At 39.9% G+C, this 21523-nt stretch overlaps 1 protein-coding gene across 4 annotated transcripts in view; it reads right to left on the reverse strand.

Annotated features, from left to right (window-relative positions):
* MED13L (mediator complex subunit 13L) overlaps positions 1-21523 on the reverse strand; it is a 333757-nt gene that overhangs the window by 34879 nt on the left and 277355 nt on the right. For 3 of the 4 annotated variants that reach the window (XM_031948656.1, XM_031948655.1, XM_031948658.1), the window contains 7 exons: positions 16803-17534; positions 15836-16058; positions 14421-14526; positions 14037-14161; positions 12621-12720; positions 1655-1875; positions 1075-1280 (listed from right to left, as the gene is read on the reverse strand). In XM_031948656.1, the coding sequence (XP_031804516.1) occupies positions 1075-1280; positions 1655-1875; positions 12621-12720; positions 14037-14161; positions 14421-14526; positions 15836-16058; positions 16803-17534 (1713 nt within the window). The remainder of the gene's footprint in view (positions 1-1074; positions 1281-1654; positions 1876-12620; positions 12721-14036; positions 14162-14420; positions 14527-15835; positions 16059-16802; positions 17535-21523) is intronic. The other variant, XM_031948657.1, reaches the window with a different exon arrangement.

Raw genomic sequence — 21523 nt, forward strand, 5'->3', positions numbered from 1 at the left:
TTCTTTGGAGGAGCAAGAAATCTTGAAAGCTGTAATCCTCACTAAATTGTCTCACAGTGACATACAATCGTCACAGTTAACCCCTCACAAGGAAAGGATTCTATCAGTAGGTTATTTCCTCGTTAAACAGGATGCTTTCACACCAGGAGAACAAGAAAATTCAAGCAGTCACATATGACCTGATCTTGTAGGCCCCAGCACTTGGAAACACAGGCTGAAACCACTTTAACTTTGATTAGAATCACAAATGACATGGCTGTAATCTGACTGAAATCACATGTAGCAATCTTTTCAATCATTTCAGTGATAACCTTGATAAGCTGATTAGATCAAGGGAAAATTAAGCTACCATTATAGCAGACACTTAGCAGAATGATGCTTATAGCCCTGTAACTTCAGCAGGAGAAGTGTCATTATGGCCATTTTACAGATGAGAAAACTGAGTGTCTGAGGGATGAAAAGATTTGCCTAAACGGACGAGTAGGATTTTAACTCAAATATTCCTCTCCCCAAGTCTAGCTCTTTTTCCAACTACATCATTCATTTATGAAATGTCAACATTTTTCTTTGGCTGCATATATTGCATCCCATGTAGTCTAAAAACCTGTCCTTCTCCCCACAAATACTGGACCATCTTAGTTCCTCAGGGCTTATTTGTGAATTGGCAATGATGGATCAGAAAAGATGTTTTTGAAAAGATTTCATTGCAAAGTTCCTTCAAGAAAATGTTTGTGAATTCACCTCTGCAAGTAAAAATAAGGTGCTTATTGTAGTAGTTATTTTGCCCACCGTAATCAAAAACTTTGCTTAGAAGCAGCTGCTATGGGTTCATGGGGTAAACTCCAACAGACAACAATGTGTGCAAATAAATAGCCTCAGTTTTTCTCTAATGCAAACATGAAACTCAGGTTGAAAAGATATCATATCATTTCCACCAGGTAATGATGTACACAAGAACAAAGTGGAGGCTTCCAAAAGGTGATTGGGTGCTGCTACATGATGTTATCTACACACAATTTATTAAGAAAAGCCTGCTGAATGTTTGGTCTGTCCACCCCGGCCCTGAGCACATACTTGTAGCCATCCCGGACAAAAGCAGCTGCAGGCGGCAGAGGCAGCTGCTCGATTTTGGGAGGAGCTGCCCAGGAAGGCCTGAAGAGGCAGGCATCTGGCACCTTCAGAGGCAGCAGGCACTGGCTGGGCAGCATCTTCAGTGGAGCAAACAGGGAGGAACCCATAAAAGGCTGCAAGGTGGGAACTTGATGCACATATGAGAAGTCCTGTGAAACCAACAAGACGGGAAAGATAGATTAGGGCGATTCAAAAATCCAACATTTTGAATGCAACAATCAAGATTAGAAAACTGAGAATAACCCAAATTCAACATTGCTCTTCAAATGATTGACCTGAAACAATTAATTACACAGATGAAGATTTGTATTTACACAAATTATTTCAAATAACAAAGCAATGTCTAAAACAAACCAATTGAAGTTTTTTTTTTTTTTTTTTTGAGTTCTATGCATCTATTTCACTCTCACACAGAAATATCTGTCTATCAAGTAATACCTATGTTTCCCATTTCTAGAAAGTCCTTAGAAAGTCTCATTGGAACTTGTCCTGCCAGGGGATGGAGAGGAAGCATAGACATTACCTTAATCTCCTCTGGTTTAGGACTTCCTAGTCCATCTTCAACTTCCATTTTGAACTCCGTGATTTGAGTGGAGACCATGCTGATCATGGGGCTCTCCATCATGCCAAGTGCCGTCACAGTCTCAGAGCTGACACCATCTTTATAATTCATCACAGGAGAGAAAGCAGGATGTTGTTCCAAAGATGGAGGAGTGGGAAACATCCTTTGTAGATCTGCCACTGCTAAAAGGAAGAGGACAGATAGACATTCAAAAATCACCCCTCCTTTTTAGGAGCATTTTCATCATGGCTAATTGCTAACTGCTCTCTTTGGCATAGAACATTATGCTGTTAATTAACTGGTGACATTACATACGACAAATACACACACAACTGGTGAGAGTAACAATTCAAGTTATTAGGGTAACTATTAGCAAGAATTAATTTTGTTCTGGAACTGTACAACTATTTATACCTTATTATTAGGGTTGACAGTAATTAAACAATCAAAAAGCTCCTTGCCTTCAGATCTTATTCCCCTTCAATCAATTGCACTACTACAAAATCTTAAGGGGAAAGTCAAAAGCTTGGATAACTAAACAGGAACTAGAAATTATAAGACAGGGAGGGCTAAAATAATTGTCCCTTTCCTGAAATAACTATTTTATTTCTATAGGCATTTTTTCTATAGGTTAGTGAGATGCTTTGTGACTGATATTATTGAGCATTTATATTTGGGAGATAAAATGCCAATGCCAACTCTTAGCATGTTATGTGGAACTGGGCTACAAGCCTGAACGTAAGTCCCTGGCGCACCAAACCACCATTCAGGACTCACTTTCTTTGATGGTGATTTTTCAGGTTGGACGTTACAGTGAAATGGAATGTTGCAGAGCTGAGACACTTAGAACAGTAATGATGCAAAAAAGATATTCTTGGTAATGGTTAGAAGTATGCAATTTTGTAGGACTCATGGGAGAAATGACACTTAGCCAAGGGGGTTAAGAGGCAGGATGGCACAGTGAGCTAACCTTGGCATCAAGCTCCAGACAGATTTGCTGTGAGACCCTGGCAGATCACTTTACTTCCCAATATATAGCACCTTTAGAAGTTTTCCAACAATGAAACACATCTAATCCATTAAACATTTAAAAAGTAGATTTAAAAATGTGTTTATTACAGAGTTCAACTTTACATAAATAGCCGTTACTGAATTCAGAAAATGTTTGCACATTTAGGAAAAGGAAATCTGTCTATATGCAGGGAAACTTGGTATTAAAAAAGAAAGTCCCCGGCCCCAGCTAGAGGACCAAGCTTGAAGAGAGCCCCCTACAAACCATGCCCAGATTTTCTCCATCCTCCAGGATCTGCCACTTCTCCATCTCCCAGTCTTTATTACAAGGGGGTTTGCCCCCTTTTGCCTTTAGCATCTGGTCCATAATTAAGGCTTTATAATCAAGCTTCCAGTCCACTACCATCATAATGGAACAGGATCTTGTGTAAAGGATCCTAAGGCACATGGAGTCACTGCAGGTCAACGTTCCTTCCAGGGGATCACTTAAAGTGCAGTGACACAATTTGGCCACTGGGTGGTGCTTGCATAACAAGTTGATCCACAACTAAGCACATGCTTAGGATCAGCTAGATGGACTTATCAGTGTTCCATTTCCTTCTCTTTCCCTTTCCCTCCTTTTTTTCCTGGCATCACTAGGATTCGGGCAGTCTTTTGGTAACTTCACTTATTCAGATCAATCTGTGATTTGTGATGCATAAATGAATAACTAGGAAAACCCAGCCCAATCCAAGCCAAATGGTAATTCTCCCAATGGGAGAAGCTCCTGGGGGAGAGAGCTATCCCCAGACTGCTCCAAGAGAAAAGGAACGGAATGGCTGGTGTCAGGCCCGTCCCAGTCCTAAAACATCATACCACCTGATCCTTGAGATCTGAGAACAGAAGAGTCGTACAGCTTTAGCACGAGGAGACTATCCAAGCAAACACCAGCAGCCTGAGCCCCAGGCACAAAATATTTCATACTTCCCACAGGGCCACCTACTCCACCAGTCCGAGTCGGAGGCTCGGTTTCCTCCCTCTTCTATAAAACCTTGTACTGCACTGACATTCAGAACCTGCTTTGTGGATTTTTTCATAAAGATTTCTTTGGTCTTTTTATTTTATTTTATGTTGATATTATTATTTGTTGGTCTTTAATTACTGTAGCAGGACAGTTTAATTACAGGACTTCACCCAGTCCTGTGCCCACCCAGGCAACTGTCACTGTCACTGCCTTTCTTCTCCACACAAAGATCAGCATCCTCTTCCTCAGTTGGGAACTTCACCAGGGTGAGGCTGAAGGGTGACTAACCAACTCTGACCAAAGCAGCCCCAGGCACACCTCAGCACTCTGCGGGTCCCAGCTACAACAGCCTTCACACCAAATCTCCAGAGACCATCTCCTTTCCACCCCCTCTATCTCCCATCCCAGAATGCTCATGCAATAATGGATCAAGAGCTGGCCTGATGCAGTTTGTTCATATAACAAAGAAACCGAGGCTCTAGGAGATCAGTCACAAAAGTGACAAGTACAGGAGCCAGGACTGAATCGAGTTCCTCTGACTCCAAAGCCAGTGCTCTTTCCATTGTAGAAGGATAACTCTGGTCCTCCAGAAGGAGTGAGCTAGGCTGATTGCTGAATGAGTCCCTTCACTCCAACTGACTCCTGGCAATATTTCTCAGGTGACTCAATCATTGCCTCCCACCTCTCCCACCCTTCTGCCAGCTGACCTTATCTGCAATCAGCCAATCCTTGAGCCCTATCATCCCCATCTGTTGTTCTGGAATCAGTCCTCAAATTAATAGCACCCTCACTTTGTGGGAGGAATGTGACAATCAGTTAACTGCTCTATGCTCTCCTCCCTGTCCTGCAACTCTCCGGCCAGACTTCCTTCTCTGGCTACCATTCTCACGGGCAGGCAGAATGACAGACGGATGGATGGACAGTACATATGGATAGAGACAGATAAAAGACCGATAAAACAAAATAACAGACGAACAGAGAATACAGATGATAACTATGGATATAGATCTATATGAATACAGATAGATGAGAATTATAAATATAGATAGATAGATAAAAATACAGAGAGATGATAGACTAGTTATGGATATAGATAGATATGAGGGGGAGAGAAAGAAAAGGGGAGGAGAGTCTTTCCTCCCTTGAGAGCAATGGAATGGCCCCATATTTTCAATTACATCATTGGGACACAGTCCCTTAAAGACTTTTTCATTCACTCTGATTTAATAATCTGTATTACTGTGTGCTAACAATGAACTTCAATTCTCATTTGCTGTTCTATAGTTTCTACAATGTCTTCCTCATAAGTACTCTGTGAAACCTGGGATAGAGTAGGTATAATCTCCATTTTTCAAGTGAAAAAGAATTTTGCTTGAAGTATTAATACTAGAGATTGAATTCAGATCTTCTCATTAAGTATAACTGAGTCATATTATGCTCTAGGATATACTTAAGCAGAATTATCTGGAATTCCCCGGAGAAAATATATTAAAATCAAGCAGCTTAATAACAGAAGGTGATTTACTCTTTAGAAGAATCAATATTTATATAGCATACTGCAAAGTGCTTTGGGTGTGCAGGAATGTATGTAGCCGAGTTTCATGGCAACTCCCATTGTCACAACCCTGCCTCACCCATTTTATAGGTGAGGAAACAAGCTAAGGAAGGCAGTGATCTGCCCAGTTATCTCTCTGTATAGAGATTGTCCAGACTTCCAGATCAGCATTTTATCCACAATACCATATGGGCTCTAAAAACTAAGGATGTTTTGGACTAAATTCTGTTATATATAGGACAGAAATTCTGAAGAGAAAAAAAACAAAACTAATTTGCTTTAAATTTCAAAAACTTTCTTTTCTAATTTGGGTTCTTTGACTTTTTCTTCTGTATGTTGAATAGAATGGCCTGACAGGTGACAGTTCAACTTTCTGTAGCAGCTAAAACTAACTGAAAAACAGAAGAAAGGGAAGGCATTTAAAAGATATATTAAATGCAAAAGTTTTTAACAGGGAAAGCCAAAAATATTGTGAATCAAACAACAAAAATGGAGTATTATGTTGTGTTGGTGATTACAGAATATTTATTACACATATGCAGAATAATCTGGTACCAAGAACAGTTTAGGTGACATGAGAACAAAGAACATTTCTCCCTCCTACTTTGTTCTAAAATTTAAAATGTATTAAGAGTAACAAAAGAGTGAAAGTGGTCAGCTGGTAAAGATAGATCTGATTCCTGAAAGTGTTCTAAAATCAACTAGTATTGATAATCATCAATAATAATCACGTCTAACATTTTCATAGCTCTTGAAAGCTTACAAAACAAGCTGTATCTATTCTATTATTTGATAATGAGTCAATCATTGTAACAGAGGGTAAAAAGTGGTTTGGAAAAAAAAAAAGATTCCTTGATCTTGAATGTCCCAAAAGACACAGCCATACTCATCCTGCAGTGTCTACATGCTCAGGCCCAGCTCTTTTGGTAGCTTGGGGGTTTCAGGACCACCCACAGAGCAGGGGAAATCTCCTAGAAGAATCAATCATTTATCCTCTAAATATTCAAGTAATGGAAGGAAAGCCCAAGTAAGTAGGTCAGTCCAAAAACACTGACAGCTACTCAGTCTTCCCTTTGAATCAAATGCAATGGTTGAGTTTAATCATTATTTAAAAGGAAAAAAGCCACAGCTTGAATGTAAAAAATTCCTACATAATTAGTTCAATACTTAAGTCAAACAATAAGGATTTATTTGCTCTGCATTACACTCTGTGAAAAGAGATGGGGCTTAGAAAATCCAAACATCTCAGAGTTGGAAGGGACCTTGAAAGCCCTGGAGCCCCTTTCACTACTCCACTCCACCCCACCCCCAGTGAGGGCTCATCCCGGCTCCCTTCTCCAGCAATTCCCTCAGACAGTTCACATGGCACCTTCTAGTGGACCTTCAGTGGAGAGGGGCATCTTCCTTCCCATTAAGTCTCACTGTCCAGTGTACTGGAGACAGTGAGCCTAAACCTTCTTTCACAGGAAAGCCTTCAAGAACTTGACAAATCTCATAATCTAAGCCTTCTCTTCTCCAGGCTAAAAAACTCGAGTTGACCTTGAAGCCCATCCTCTGTAGAATTTAGAGACAATATTCCAGGTGGGCTCATAGGACAGCAGCTCTAGAAGTAAACCTGCTCTTGATACTTACCCTTGTAACTAAGCAAGTCACTCAACATTCCCACCCCTTCCTCCCAGATCCCGTTTCCTCATTTGTACATGATGCAGTTGGTTTACATGGCCTCTCACAGCTCCACATCAGTGATCCTATGAATTATCAATGCAGCCAAAGACTGGGTCAGATTTTTTTGGCTGCCATATCATATTATTGATCTCATGATGAGTTAATTATGGTTAATGAAAATTTTCAGCCTTTCTTCAGGTGGCTGGCTGCTGGCTAGCTTGATCTTTTCCATTTAAAAATTATATGAGATTTTTTGGACCCAAGTATAAGACTTTACCTTTATCTGTATTAAATTGAATCTTATTTGGGTCATGCAATGTGTTAGAGAGAGAATCATGGAACTGAAAGTGCCCTTCAAGATCAAATATTGATACCAATGGTTCATCCAAGTGACAGGAGCTCACAACCCCCAAAGACTTCCTTCCCGGCTGGGATTAAGCCATTATTGACTACCCCTAACTGCTCCAGGGCTTTGACTTGTCAACATGTTCCAAATGCACTTATCTGTTCTCCTTCTAGTCCCCATCCTCTGGACCTGACCATAAGAATCTCATGAGAGCACAGTAGCACTCCCCAACGTGTAGTTTGTCCAGTGTACCCCAGAGTAGCTTAGCTTGAAGATTTCTGCATACAGCCATTATATTTCCATACATACTAAAATATGATTCCAACTCTCCTCACACCATGAATATCCTGTTCCTCCTGAAGAGGCATTCTGTTAAGACTATGTTCCAAGCATGGTTCCCAAATATCATCCTTATGATGTTGAAATGGACTAAGATCTGCTAACTATCCCCATTTTCAATTCAATTCACACTTTCTGGGTGTCAGTTTTCCTCATTTGTATACCAAATCTATCAACAAGAACCATTGCTACAAACAAAAACAAAAACAAAATTATCTTTGACCTCAAAAAATTTAGATTCTTCTGAAAGGGAATAACACCCACATAGATAAGTAGATGCAAAATATCTTTTTTTTTTTTTTTTTTTTAAAACAAAAGCCAATAAAAAGTAAATTACGAGTAGGCTAGGGCACAGTTTGAAACACAAATGAGAATCTGGAAAGGGCTTGAGAACTGGCATTGAAAGTGAACCTTGAAGAGAGGAAACAGAGGAGTGGAGGGAAAGCATGCACAAGGGGCATTATGCAAGGATAGGGGAGCGGGCAGCTGGCCCATGTGACTGGATTGCAGAAGGTACCAAGGGAAGGCACATATATGTACCACATCATATGGTGTCTGTCTGTCTCTGTCTATCTCTCTCATACACAAAGTTTTTCCTTTGTTGTTGTTTGTTTGTTTTTTTGTTTTTTTGTTTTTTTTCCTTCTCCTTCCTTTTCAGGTTAAAGTCCTTTAGATTGCAGGGAAGTTCTGGCCAGCTCTTGTTGGATGGCAAGCAGTGCTGTCTTTCCAGTGAGCAAAATCACAATCCTTCCTCTGACACGAGTTTACATGAACCGCAGGTTCTTGTTATGTAACACAGGGATGTGGTAATGCTGATATCCAAGTGCTATGTAAATCGATATAACCAATACTGCTATTATTACGTGTTCTCTATCGCTAGCCAGGAGTCTGTCATTATAAATATCTTGCTGTATACAACTAATTCATTTGAAAAAGATCTGGAAATCTGGAAGGATTATAGTGTGGGCACTACAAACATGTGACATGGCCATGGAGAAAGATGCTAGGGCCTCAGGAGCCTCAAGTGAGGAATTAGTAATCCAGCTACTACTCTCACCCCGTCCAAGTGTCATGCTGCTGGAAGGCGAGTGGAAATAACTGCAGAACATCCAGAGGAGGCGTAGGTCTTGAAAGCTCCTTTAGTTATCACTGTCACCACTAGGTCTGTATCCCAAAGAGATTATAAAAAGAGGGAAAGGACCCACATGTGCAAAAATGTTTGTAGCAGCTCTTTTTTGTAATGGAAAGGAACTAAAAGTGGAATACATGCCCATCAGTTGGGGAATGACGGAATAAATTATGGTCTATGAAGGTTATGGAATATTACTGTTCTACAAGAAACAATCAGCAGGATGGTTTCAGAGAGGCCTGGGGAGATATCATGAAGTGAGAAAACATTGTATGGAGTGACAAGAAGATTATGTGATGATCAACTCTGATGTACTTAACGCTTTTCAACAATGAGGTGATTCAGGCCAGTTCCAATAGACTAGTGATAGAGAGACATCCGAATCCACAGAAAGAACTATGGGGACTAAGTGTAGATCACAAACATGGTATTTTCACCTGTTTTGTTGTTTACCTACTTTTTTCTCTCTGTTTTTCCTTTTTAATCTGATTTCTTTTATGCATCATGATAAATGTGGACATATGTGAAGAAGAATTACATATGTTTAACATATACTGGATTACTTGCTGTTCAAAGGAGGAGGGGGAAGGGAGGGAGAGAAGTTTGGAACACAAGCATTTGCAAGGGTGAATGTTGAAAATGACCTTTGCATATAATTCAAAAATAAAAACCTATTAAAAAAAAAAATAAGATCCTTTTAACGACCTGGGGATGGTAAGCCAGGAGACAAACTTGGGGAGACATGAAAGCCAGCCACTTGTATTACAAGAACTCTCACATAGAAGAAATCAGACTTGTTTCCTCATCCACAAAAGGCAGAGCTAAGAATATGAGGATGGGAGAATCAATTCTGATTTTAGAAAAAAGTTTCTTCTTAATTCATTAGTAGGTTCCCTTTCATTGTATACTTTTAAATGCAGGCTGAATAATCATTTGTAGGAGACACAGGGATTCTTGATTCTTGATATGTTGGGATAACCTTAGACACAACTCTCATCCTTAAAAGAGCTTATACCTACTGTGGTTTCTATTTTAGGCATTTCCAAAGCTCTACCCAGAAGATTCAAGTTTAGAAATGAAGGCTTCCATGGACCTTACACAAACACAAAGTAATGCATGAGCAAATAACAGAAACCAGAATAAACAGGTACATGCCTCTGGGGTTAGCAATCATCCTGGAGGGTGAGGAATGGATATCCCAGAGTGGACAAAGGTATGAAAGCAGGGAGACATGGCTGAAACAGACTGTACTTGGGAAAGGGCAATCTTGAGGCAAGGTTGGAGAGATGAGCCCAATGCCCATGCATGAGGCCTTTAGTGCCAGAACACCACATATGAGGTTTGGTTGGAAATGGGGATGTACCCTTGTGCATTAGGAAGAAGAAAGGATGGATGGAACTGGAAGCAGGGGAAGGATTAAAGACAACTGCAGCAATGCCGGCAGGTGGCAAAGAGACAGAGTGTGGTGGCAGGGGAAAGAAAAAGGAAGGCTGAGATCTCAGCACACAGGAAGAATACAAAGCCTTGGATACTGTTTGTATGGGGAAGAGGATGATGGATGGGGCCCAAGACAGGAAGGTCAGCTAGAGGAGGGAAGGTGCAAAGGCCCTTCCAGACAGTTTCAGGAGTTATAAAGAAACAGGGGGACATACTCTAATATGACCCACAGGTCCAGGCAGATCACAGGTGCTGATAAAGGGCTGAGCCTGATTCTGTGGTTTCATTCAATCTAATCACCTGAACCTGACAGGGACACTTTCATTTGCTTTTTCAGTCCTTTTGGTTGCTCTGGAGGAACTAATACTACCACTAGCATTCAGGTTAAATAGCTAAAGGAAGGGAGGGAGGGGGTAATACTTTACAAATCTGCTCACAAGAGTGACAATAACTTGTCTCTCCTGAGGCCTAGGAAAGGCAAGGCTAATAAGTGCACTAAGAACCCGGTCACTTCTCCTACAGGTGTGGGCAAAGTCATCCCTTGCACTCCCCTTATGGCTCCCAAAGATTTCAGGTCCCCACCTGCCTCAGGGTTAGGAGAATTCAACATTGAGAGATGAGGCGAGGGGAAACAAGGCAGACATCAGGTGCCATGCTGGCAGGTGTGCCTGGCTTCATTGAAAGCCTGAGACATGAAAATAAATGCTAGGTTTGCTGAGGGCCCTTAGAATATCACTCCTTCACACCCAACTTTTCAGGAGGGCAGCTTTTAAATAAAACAGAGTACACCTGTCCCTTTGAAGGTCTTACATGGACTGCAGTTGATGAAAATCATTGGGTATCTCTGGGTCACTCTCAAGGTAAATGAGACCCACCTGACACTGAGTGCAGTCTCAGAGGGTATCTCAAAAAGTGCTAAACTACAGGTACCAAGAGCATTGGAAAAACCAAAAACAAATGAGATGAAGGATTAGATCGATAATGAAATCATTCAAGCTAAAGGTTTTTGTAGTTTTTTCCCTTAAATATAACATAAGAAACCTGCCATAATTACCCAAAGGGCACAAAATAAGAATTGAAAACTGCCCCCAAATGCCGTTTTTCCCCTAAAAACAACATTCTTGACATTTAAAATAAATATAAAATTTGCAATTTCTCTTTGTCTAAAAAAATAACGATAATGCTCCCAACACTTATCAAAATATAAATTCAGACAAACTAGAAATGTTGAGGGATACTCATCCATTTGGAGTAGTCTTAGGATTCTCTGACTGAAATGATTAACTGGGGCACTATAGAAATCTCTCAAGACAGTGGGCCAGGACATTGATTCTAGGACAGTTGATGAATACAGCTTCATGAGGCTTCTCACAGAGATTTCATAACCTCTCACAGGTTGCTACCTCTCACTTGTTAATGTCAAAAGAAGCAGAGAAGATCAACTAGTTCAATCTGAGTGAAAGGACTCATTGATTTGGCCTATTCCACATGCATCTATTTTACACTGTTTCTTTTAATCTTTGCATTCCTTGTTTGTACAATTCTGCAGTGCAGAGTCATAAAAAAAGAAAAATGTTTAATTAAAAAAAAACTACAGCAACTGCCTGGCTACCATGATTCATTTTCACATGTGTCATGCTTGAGAAAGCTTTGCATATTTTAAAAAGCTCTGGGATCTACTAAAACTGTCATAGGCCCATCTCTGCACACCCTCTATGTCCACGTTTGAGTAAATCAGTGCAGCCTTTATGGGTCCATAAAACTCTTTGACTCATCCCTGTGACATGGTAGTTTTTCCCCTCAATTTGTTCTCATTACCAGCTGAAGTTAATGAGAAGGTATTAAAGAATGATTTGCAGTGAAATTATATTTCTGCTTCAGAGTAGCCACACAGTTACTCTGATTTCTCAGTTATTCTGCTCTCATTTAATAGTCTGATTGCTTATGAATGTTCTAGAAGATAATTCTTCCCATTGTGAACATACACATCAAACTAATTTTACCAACAAGAAAATGTCAAAATTCGGTCACAGATCTGAAAGTTGATCAGTGGAAATAGGTATCCAGAATATTTTCTGGGATATGAAAATCCTCTACAAACTTTTCCAGCAAATTCTAATTTTCAAATAAAGCACAATTCTTTCTAAGAAATCACTGTTAAACAATGAAATAGTAGACAAATATTTTTAGAGTCTCAAAATGCCCTGAAGACAGGAGATTGAAACCGTGCCAGTCCTTGTTTATGATTAGGTAATCATAAACATAAATCATAAAACATAAATCATAAAAAATGATTATTATTTCTGGAGGGCCAAATGAAATAATGAGTTTTAATTTTTGTTTTAAGAAGGGGGTGGGGGGTGGGCACGAGGGAGAGAAGAGAAGGGTCTATAACTCTGACATAGGCAATGAATGAAGCCAAAACAACACCGCTCTACTCACTCGGTGGATAAGGAACTGCCATTCTGCCGTCTTTCCCCAGAGGCCGGTCTTCGGTTCCTACTGTTGGGATTTTTGATGAACGTAGTGCTGGTGATGCAGCCTAGACAGAGATTTACAGGGAATAGTTAACTTGTAAAGACACAGCAAGGGTAAAGAGTTCGCCTTGGAGGTCAGAGCATTTGGAGCCCAGTACTATCTCTAACACACACTCCCTGTGCAATTTTGGACAAACCTGTGAATCTCCCAGTACCCCCAGGCAATTCTCTAAGTACTCCTCACTCCCTCTGTCCAAGCTGTGCACAAAAGATCTGCTGACTTCACCTTTGCAACATATTTTAAATTCACCTCCTCCTCTCCCCATACTTCTCCTTGCTCCTCACTCCTAGACTGTGGAAATGGTCTGTTGATCGGTGTGCCTGACTCTAGTGTTTGCCTTTAAAGGCTCAGGTTTGACCTGGTCACCCCACTACTCAATGGCTCCCGTGGCTCTCTGTCACCTCCAGGAGCAAATGTTGGGGAGTATGAAGACTGGAATTGTGTGAGGCAGCAGGTTATGGCAGACTTTGAAGGACCATAAAGCATATTGTTGTATTTGCTTCTGGATTCTGACAAATATCTCTGATCCAGAAGCACTGGCCTCCTGGCTAGATGACAAAGCAGACTTCATCTTTGGGCCCTGGACATCCTTTCCAGCTGATCTCCTTGTCTAGAGCATGTTCTGACTACTGTGCCATCTCTCTAGCTTCCTTTAAGTTCCACCTAAAGTCTCACGCCCCATAGAAAGCCTCCTGTACCGCTCTCTAAACAGGTGTGGCCCCTCCATAATCATCTAATCATCTCCTATCTCCCCTGTATACAGCTTGTGTGTGTGTGTGTGTGTGTATATGTTTGCATGCCATTTCCCCCATTCAACTGTAAGCTCCTTAAGATCAAGGTCTTTTACCTCTTTTGTATCTCCAGCATGTAGCATGCACATAACACTTAACAAATGTTTACTGACAAAATAAATATTTTGACTGAAAATAAAAATATTGTCTGAATAAAAATCATAAAATATCATTTTGAAATCAAAATTTGTGCATTAAGGTTATTTTAAAAATTCTCTACTAGATGCAAGTGAACCCCCCAAATCCTAAAAACCATGATATTTAGAAAGGTTTCACAAAGTAAACTAGAAAAATGTTTAAAATTTAAAAATAAAAGTGAGAAGTCATATACCAAGTGCCAAGGATAAAACAAACAATGCACTATTAACTTTACAATTTTTGCTAAATGCACAAAGCACTGAGTAAAACATTCAAAACTGGGAATTAAAGCTCATCTTGCACTGATTAGGAGAGTTACAAATGTGCAAGATTTTGCTTATCCCCAGAAATTGTTTTCTACTGTAGACTTAGCCTCTAGAAACAGACTCACCCCAAGGTCATCCTCATCAGAATTATCAAAGATGTTGTCCAAGTCATGGAGTGAAGGGGCCAGATCAGTCACCTGGGTAAGGCTGCTGGGGCCTGCTCTGCTGGCAGCACTTTCCTGACGGACATCTGAGATGTAAAGGAAGAAAAAAATGTTTGCCCCAAAGCAGGATGAAGATGGTTCTTACTTCATCAAAGGAGTAAGTAAGCAAGTATTGTCATAGGGCTTTTCTTAAATTTAGGATCAGATTACAATTTGATCTCCAATTGGGAAAGGAAGGATAAAACAAAGTAAAACAATGTGAAAACTGAAACATTAATGGAAAAGAAACTTCCCTCTCCCCTCTTTTGTCAACTATCTAAATAGGGCCAACACTGTTTTACATACCTGTTTTTGGAGCAGAACTGAAAATAGACATGGCATCCTTCCCATCGGGCACTGGTGTGGAATGACCTGTTGTGGGGATCTCTTTTGAACCAAATCCATCTTCAGACTGTGTAAGAAATTTGGTCATACTAAAAACCATTACATTGAATTCCCAATCCCTATAGTTATGCACACCTGCATTTTTGATTTCCTTCACAAGCTAATTGTACAATAATTCAGAGTCTGATTCTTTTTGTACAGCAAAATAATGTTTTGGTCATGTATACTTATTGTGTATCTAAGTTATATTTTAATATATTTTAACATCTACTGGTCATCCTGACATTTAGGGGAGGGGGTGGGGGGGTAAGAGGTGAAAAATTGGAACAAGAGGTTTGGCAATTGTTAATGCTGTAAAGTTACCTATGTATATATCCTGTAAATAAAAGGCTATTAAATAAAAAAAAAAAAAAAAAAAAAGAAATTTGGTCATAATAAAAACATGCCCAGCAATCCAAGACTATGATGTAGAAGAGCAAGTGCTAAGAAATAGAGGGTGGGAGGTGAAAAATCATAGATAAAAAACCTTCCTAAAAGATCCTGAGAATCTAAGGAGAGGGTAGCTTACCCACTCACTTTCATGCAAAAATACTCCCATTTTCTCTCAACTCTGAGTAATTTTTATTGAAGTAGAAACTTTATCTAAAGTGCCCCCAATAAATGTGAAGTGCTCAAATCCAGTCTTAAGACACTTAGTCACTATGTAACTTTAAGCAAGTCACTGTACCCGTGGTCTCAGTTTCCTCACACATAAATGAGGATAATACTAGCTCCTAACTTCAAGAGATGTTTGTGAGGATGAAATGAAATGACAATTATAAAACAATTCACAAACCTTAAAGCATTTTATAAATGTTGGCTATTTTATTATTATCTATATATTTGTCAAAGTGAGAAATTCAATCTAACTTCTATCTACAAAATAACTACCTCAACTCTGCATACTTTTGGAACAATAGATAAATACCTTTATAGTACTTTAGGCTGTCATATTTTCATGAACAACAATAAAAGAGTTTCTCATTGTCTTAAATAACAACCCACTACTAATTTTTTTTTTTACAAAGACCAAGACTAGTTATAATGGTTATCTATGAGAAAAACGGTTCAAATTTCAAATATTTGCAACAATTCCAAAAATTTGCCTATGAGAAGAGAGAGGTATTTGGCCTCGGTATTTGGGTCAACATTCAACATGGGGAGAAGCAGGATGCAAAGAGCAGCAATAATCTATCATATGCTTGAGGCATTTCTATACACTTTGCATCAACAGTGAAATAATTTGAGAGAGAAACTCCTGCTTCTAAATAACTTTCAGCTCATTCAGCAAGAAATGGATAAGAAACACCATCTAATTTAGTGGGTCAGCACAGTACCTTATTCTTTTTCAGTAGCTCTCTCTCCATTCCGAGTTTGCATTTTTTGTTGACAGTGAAACTGTACTTGATGTCACCATCCTCAAAGGTGTATGGGTCACTGGCATCTCCCAGGGTCTCTGCAGGCTGCTGCATTCGAGGTGATGGGTCAAGGTAGACTGCCTGTCCCTGAGGCTGCTTATCATCCCAGATTTTAAACCGTTTGTGAGGTTGTGCTAAGAGTCTATGGAAGAAGAATAAATCAAATTACTACTTGCTAAACAGTGGAAAAACTGAGATGCTTTTACTTCTTAACAAAGTATATAACAAATAAGGATGCAAATAAATGAATATGAAAGAGAAAACCATACTTGCATTATAACACACCAAACCATTCCAGAAATTGTCCGATTTGTGTTATTGACAAATTAAATAATTTAATAAATCTTGTTCTGCTGGGAGGGAAGGTAATGATTATGTGCTTCAAAACAATTTTTTCCAGCACATTTGTAAGACTTTTTTTTCCTTAAAAATTTCTTTAGCATGACATTTATAGAGAAATACCCCCATTTGAGCATATGTGTAATCATTCACAGACTAACACATGCAGGCATACAATGTAACTGATCACGTACGGAGCCTTTGCCAAATACCTTAGTTTTGTACACAAAAACCAAAATACCAGCGTAATAGGGAGAAATCTGCAAGGGCAGTTCAATTTCGTTTTTACATTAAAAAGTGTTTGGGAATCAATGAACACAAACTATATTTCCTGGGCCAGATTTTTGAAACTTCCCGTGCTTTTATATAACCTTTGCTTTAATTCTCTCTTGGACATTTCTTCTCTTATTTAATATTTTTACAAAAATATCTTGTGGTTTACATTTTAGAGACACAGTGAATGGATAGAAGGGAAGACTTGTCTTTTATAAACATTACCCCCTTGTCGAATGAGAATGAACCATGAAAGTTGGGTCAATCTCCTTACCTTTTCAGTGCAGTGCTGTCGGAATTTATCTCCATCATGACATCATATTGCTCACCCTGGAGCTCTGGAGGCCTGAACTCTGGGTCATCACTTGGTGGTAGGTGGTAACTGTGCCATTTATCAGATGATTCATAATTGGGGGGCACAATCCCACAGTACAAGGCTGTCTCACTGACCTCGGCCATCAGAGGCAGTCTCTGGCCCACAAGAACAGTCCTGTCATCCAGGTTTGATAACGGCTGAAGTTCTAGTCCATTACTATAGAGGGCTGGATTCACAGGAATGGACGGTGGGTCCAAACTCTCTGCTTCTTGCCCTCTTGGTTGGGGACTGAGGGTTGGAGGCAGAGGGGAAATGGGGGAATGGGGTGAATCCATGGGATTCAGATGCATTTGTTTGCTTGTGTTTCTGGAAGGCACAGCCAGCTGCTTATCATACTTCCTGCTGCTTGGGACCTCCAAGGAGGCATCCACCCCAGCCAAGGCCAGCTTCTGTCCTGGCGCGTCCTGTTCCATGCATAGATCTTCACCCACAGAGGGCCTGTGGTGAAACGGCAGCACGGGCCGTTTTTGAAGTTTGTCTCCTTTTTCTTGTCGTTCTGTTGTTTTGTGCTTAGAAGAGGCTGGAGGCGGCAAAGATGAAGAAGATGGTGGGCCAACAGCGAACCCAGGTTGTGATATCGAAGTGGGCCGACTGGGCCCAACTGCACAGCGCTGTTTGAAAAGCTTATGCCTAGAGTGAGAAAAGAAATGAAATCACCCTATAAAGCTTTCACTCTTAAAAAGGAAAGTCTTTTCTGAGACCAAAAGGGATGCCTTCATGGAGCATCCAAACATTTTCTGAAACTCACACTAAGCATTGTAAGCTTCTCTCTTTTAATTGCCCATAAAGAAAGCAGACTCAGTACAACTTGAGAGAATGAGAAGGAGATTAACTTGGTACAGAAATAGAAATATTGTGCTTGTTTTATTCAGAGGAATCTGATAATTTCCATACAGTTATGAGCCTCATGATTTTGAAAAATCTATTTATATCACAAAGAACATAGCAGAAAGGGGCAGCTTTAAGAAAAGCTTAAAAAAGAAAAAAAAGAAAGAAAGCAGACATAACAACACAACCCCCCCCCCCCCCCACAAAACCCCTGTCCTACAACCTTTCTTGTTGCTTCTTTCAGACACACTCTTACAAAAGTCAGTGGATCTACAACTTGAGATTTTAAAAACTAACAAAAATTTTGGCAACTCAAAACTGAATCTCCTTGGCTTAAAGAGATGTGAATATAAATAAATGTAGTAATATTGTCTTGGGAAAGAAAGAGTAAAAGCAAGGTCCATCACCACTCAAATTTAAAAAGGATGAGAGCAACATCTGTGAGTCCAGATTGCTTGGAGGGAAGAGAACTGAGTTTGAGGCAGGAGACCCAAGGGGGAATTCTGCAGCTTTTTGACCATTAGAAAGCCATTTGCCCTCACAAAGTCTCAGTTTCTCAATTATAAAATGCACTACCTACGCCATAGGCAGCTACAGGGAAGGTATGTCCCCAAACTTTAAGCAACACATAAACACATTATTATCGTTATTACTATAGATGAGAATACAGAGACATCCTCCTACAAACAGTCAGAAATGAGGCTAGTATCCTCCCAAGAAACTTGTGGGCAGGTATTAGGGTAAGAAGCTGCTCAGTGGGGCTCTGGAGGCCCCACTGACATTTGCTCCTGATGCAGAATTGTACAGTGGGTCAATCAGATCCTGCCCAGGGATAAATCACTCCAGAAAAGAAAGCCTGGCCCTTGGACTGGCATCAGAGTAACCATTGAAAGCCACCAGGGTAGCATTAAATTACACAGTGCTACACAAAACGACCCTCCAGTGGCTAATAAAACTGATTGTAGGGACATAATGGGATGGTTTAGCAAAAGAGCCGACTGGCCATCTTGACCTATAAAGATGTTAGACACGGAGACTTAGGGCTGTGTCATAATAATGATTGGGTGTCTTGGAGTTGACAGGTTTTAAAAGGCCTGTCCAAAACAGAGTAGGGCAGGAAGGTGCTAGCAAAATTTTCCAGGTAAACCATGTTTCTTATATGGAGGCATTTGGCCAGAGAGACAGTGATACACAGACAGAGAGAGAGGAAAAAGAAAAAGAAATGGTACCTGACCTCAAGAAGCACCAGGGGAAATACCCCAAGCAACCAGGGGAAATGACTTGGGCACAGTTAAGTACTAAATACAAAATACACACAAACTGATAGAGGGGGTTTGGGTATGGGTGGGATGCTAATAGCCTGAGGAAGAGAGAGAAGGCCTTAGACAGAGCGGGCCCTCTGGCTGAGCCTGGGGTAGTGTAAGCAGCAGTACTGAAGATAAGCTAGGATTGAAGAAAAGAGGGTCTTGGCAGAGGCCTTTCAGAGGGAAGGCTGAATTTTGTGCAGGGGAACTAGGCAACAGACCAGTTTGGCAGGAGTGAACAGTTTGGCAGGAAGGAATGTGAAATAAATCTATAAGGACAGCCCCCGAATACCTCTTTGGTACTCTCTGAATCATCTGACATTGACCTCAAAAAGAGATCATTTCACAGGGTACAGAACCAATCTGGAAGCTTCTGTAGAGCTTTACTCTGGGGGTGTCATTGTGGCAGTTGCATCCAGTTGAGAACAGAGGCAGGAAGGCTCAAAGCAGAGGGCGGCTGCCACAGTCCAGGGGAGAAGTGTTGAGAGTTCTCTGCCATTTTGTGACAAGCAACATGATCCTCGCTCCTTCCTCGGACTCCCCTACTTTCCCTACAGCTTGTTCTAGCTCCCCTACTAATTCTTACCAGCAGGGTCCTCTCCGCGTGACAATACTTGGGCCACTCTTTCCCATATCTACCCCTATCTTAGTGGCGTCTCTAGGGGAAAGGCTGCCACCTTTCTGGGCCGCACTTCTACTTCTTATGAGATTTTTCTCTGGCTAATCAACTCTTCTCTGGCCTGAGCTGCTTCAGGTGGGTTTTTCTTAAGATTTGGTCAGATTTCACAAATTAGGAGATCTATGAGATCTTTGGCTAGGGAAGAGTTCATGAAAAAGAGAAAGAGAGCTTCATGGGAAATAAAATCAACAATTTATAAAATTAAAAAGTTTTTGCACAACAAAACCAATGCAACCTAGGGGCAGCTAGGTGGTATAATGGATAGAGCACCAGCCCTAAAATCAGGAGGACCTGAGTTCAAATCTGGCCTCAGACACTCAGCACTTCCTAGCTGTGTGATCCTGGGCAAGTCACTTAACCTCAATTGTTTCAGAAAAAAAAATGCAGCCAAAATCAGAAAGAAGGCAGGAATGTAAATATATATATATACACACACACATATTTATATATATATATATATATATATATATATATATATATATATATATATATATATATATATACACACACACATACATGTCCTAATTTGTCAAATATATTGGGAACGGAATCAAATTTATAAAACCAAGAGTCATTCTCCAATTGATAAATGGTTAAAGTATATAAAGAAGCCATTTTCAGAAGAAGAAATCAAAGTTATCAATAGTAACAAAAATGCTCTAAATCACTAATAATTAGAGATATTAAAATTAAAACAAACCCAATTGGTTAAGAAGACAGAAATGGAAAATGACAAATGCTGGAGAAGATGTGAAAAAATAGGTATACTAATGCCCTGCTAGTGGAGTTGTGGTCTGACCATTCTAAGAATAATTTGGAACTATGCCAGAATGGCCATAAAACTGTGTATCATACCCTTTGAGCCAGCATTACTATTTCTTGGTTTATACCCCAAGGATTTGGGATTCTATATACAAAAACATTTCCAGCAAGTCTTGTGGTAGCCAAGAATTAGGAACCAGGAAGTTCACCAAGTGTGGAATGTGTGAGTAAGTTATATGGTCTATGAATGTGATGGAATACGATTATGCTAAAATAAATGACAAAAGGAATGGTTTCAGAAAAACTTTCAGAAGACTTATATGAACTGACAAAGTGAGCAAAATCAGGAAAACAATCTACATAGTAAGAGCAACATTGTAAAACTAATCACTGTGAAAAACTAACTAAATCTGATCAATACAATGATCTGCCACAACTTCAAATGACTCATAATATAAACTGCTATCCACCTCCAGAGAGAAAATTGATGGACTCAGATGGAGTACAGAATCAGGATTTTTTTTTTTAATTTGTCTTACAGTTTCCCAACCACCCCCCCCCATCCCCCAAAGAAAATGACTAATGCAAATTTTGTATTGTATTTCTAGCCTAGTCAACAAAGAAGAAAAGAATTTGAAACCAAAAATTTAATTCAGAAATGTTTTTTTTTTTTTTTTTTTAAATAAAGATTCAATAAAACATGAAGACTCTGAGACTTTGGATAGTCTTTGCCACAGAAAATCCTTAGAGTGAAACAAGTTATTCTTTAATCAGAAGTCAAGAAGGCGTTGCAGGTGCATGGGTAGGGCTCAAGAAGAGGATCCTGTCCATTTGAAGAAGCGCAAGTATGTTACTGCTGAATACAATACAGCAATGATTTACTAAAGCTCAGCCACAAGTTTAAAAGGAAAGAAGGGAGGGAAGCAGAGGATATTTAACCTTCACCTTTTAGAACACCAAATTCTACAATAATCAATTTTGGTCCCCTCCTTAATAGGGATCTGGATATAGGATGGCACAGGCATTTAGCCTTAGTGGCTATGTCA

Source organism: Sarcophilus harrisii, chromosome 1, assembly GCF_902635505.1.
Source record: "Sarcophilus harrisii chromosome 1, mSarHar1.11, whole genome shotgun sequence".
Classification (NCBI taxonomy): Eukaryota; Metazoa; Chordata; class Mammalia; order Dasyuromorphia; family Dasyuridae; genus Sarcophilus; species Sarcophilus harrisii.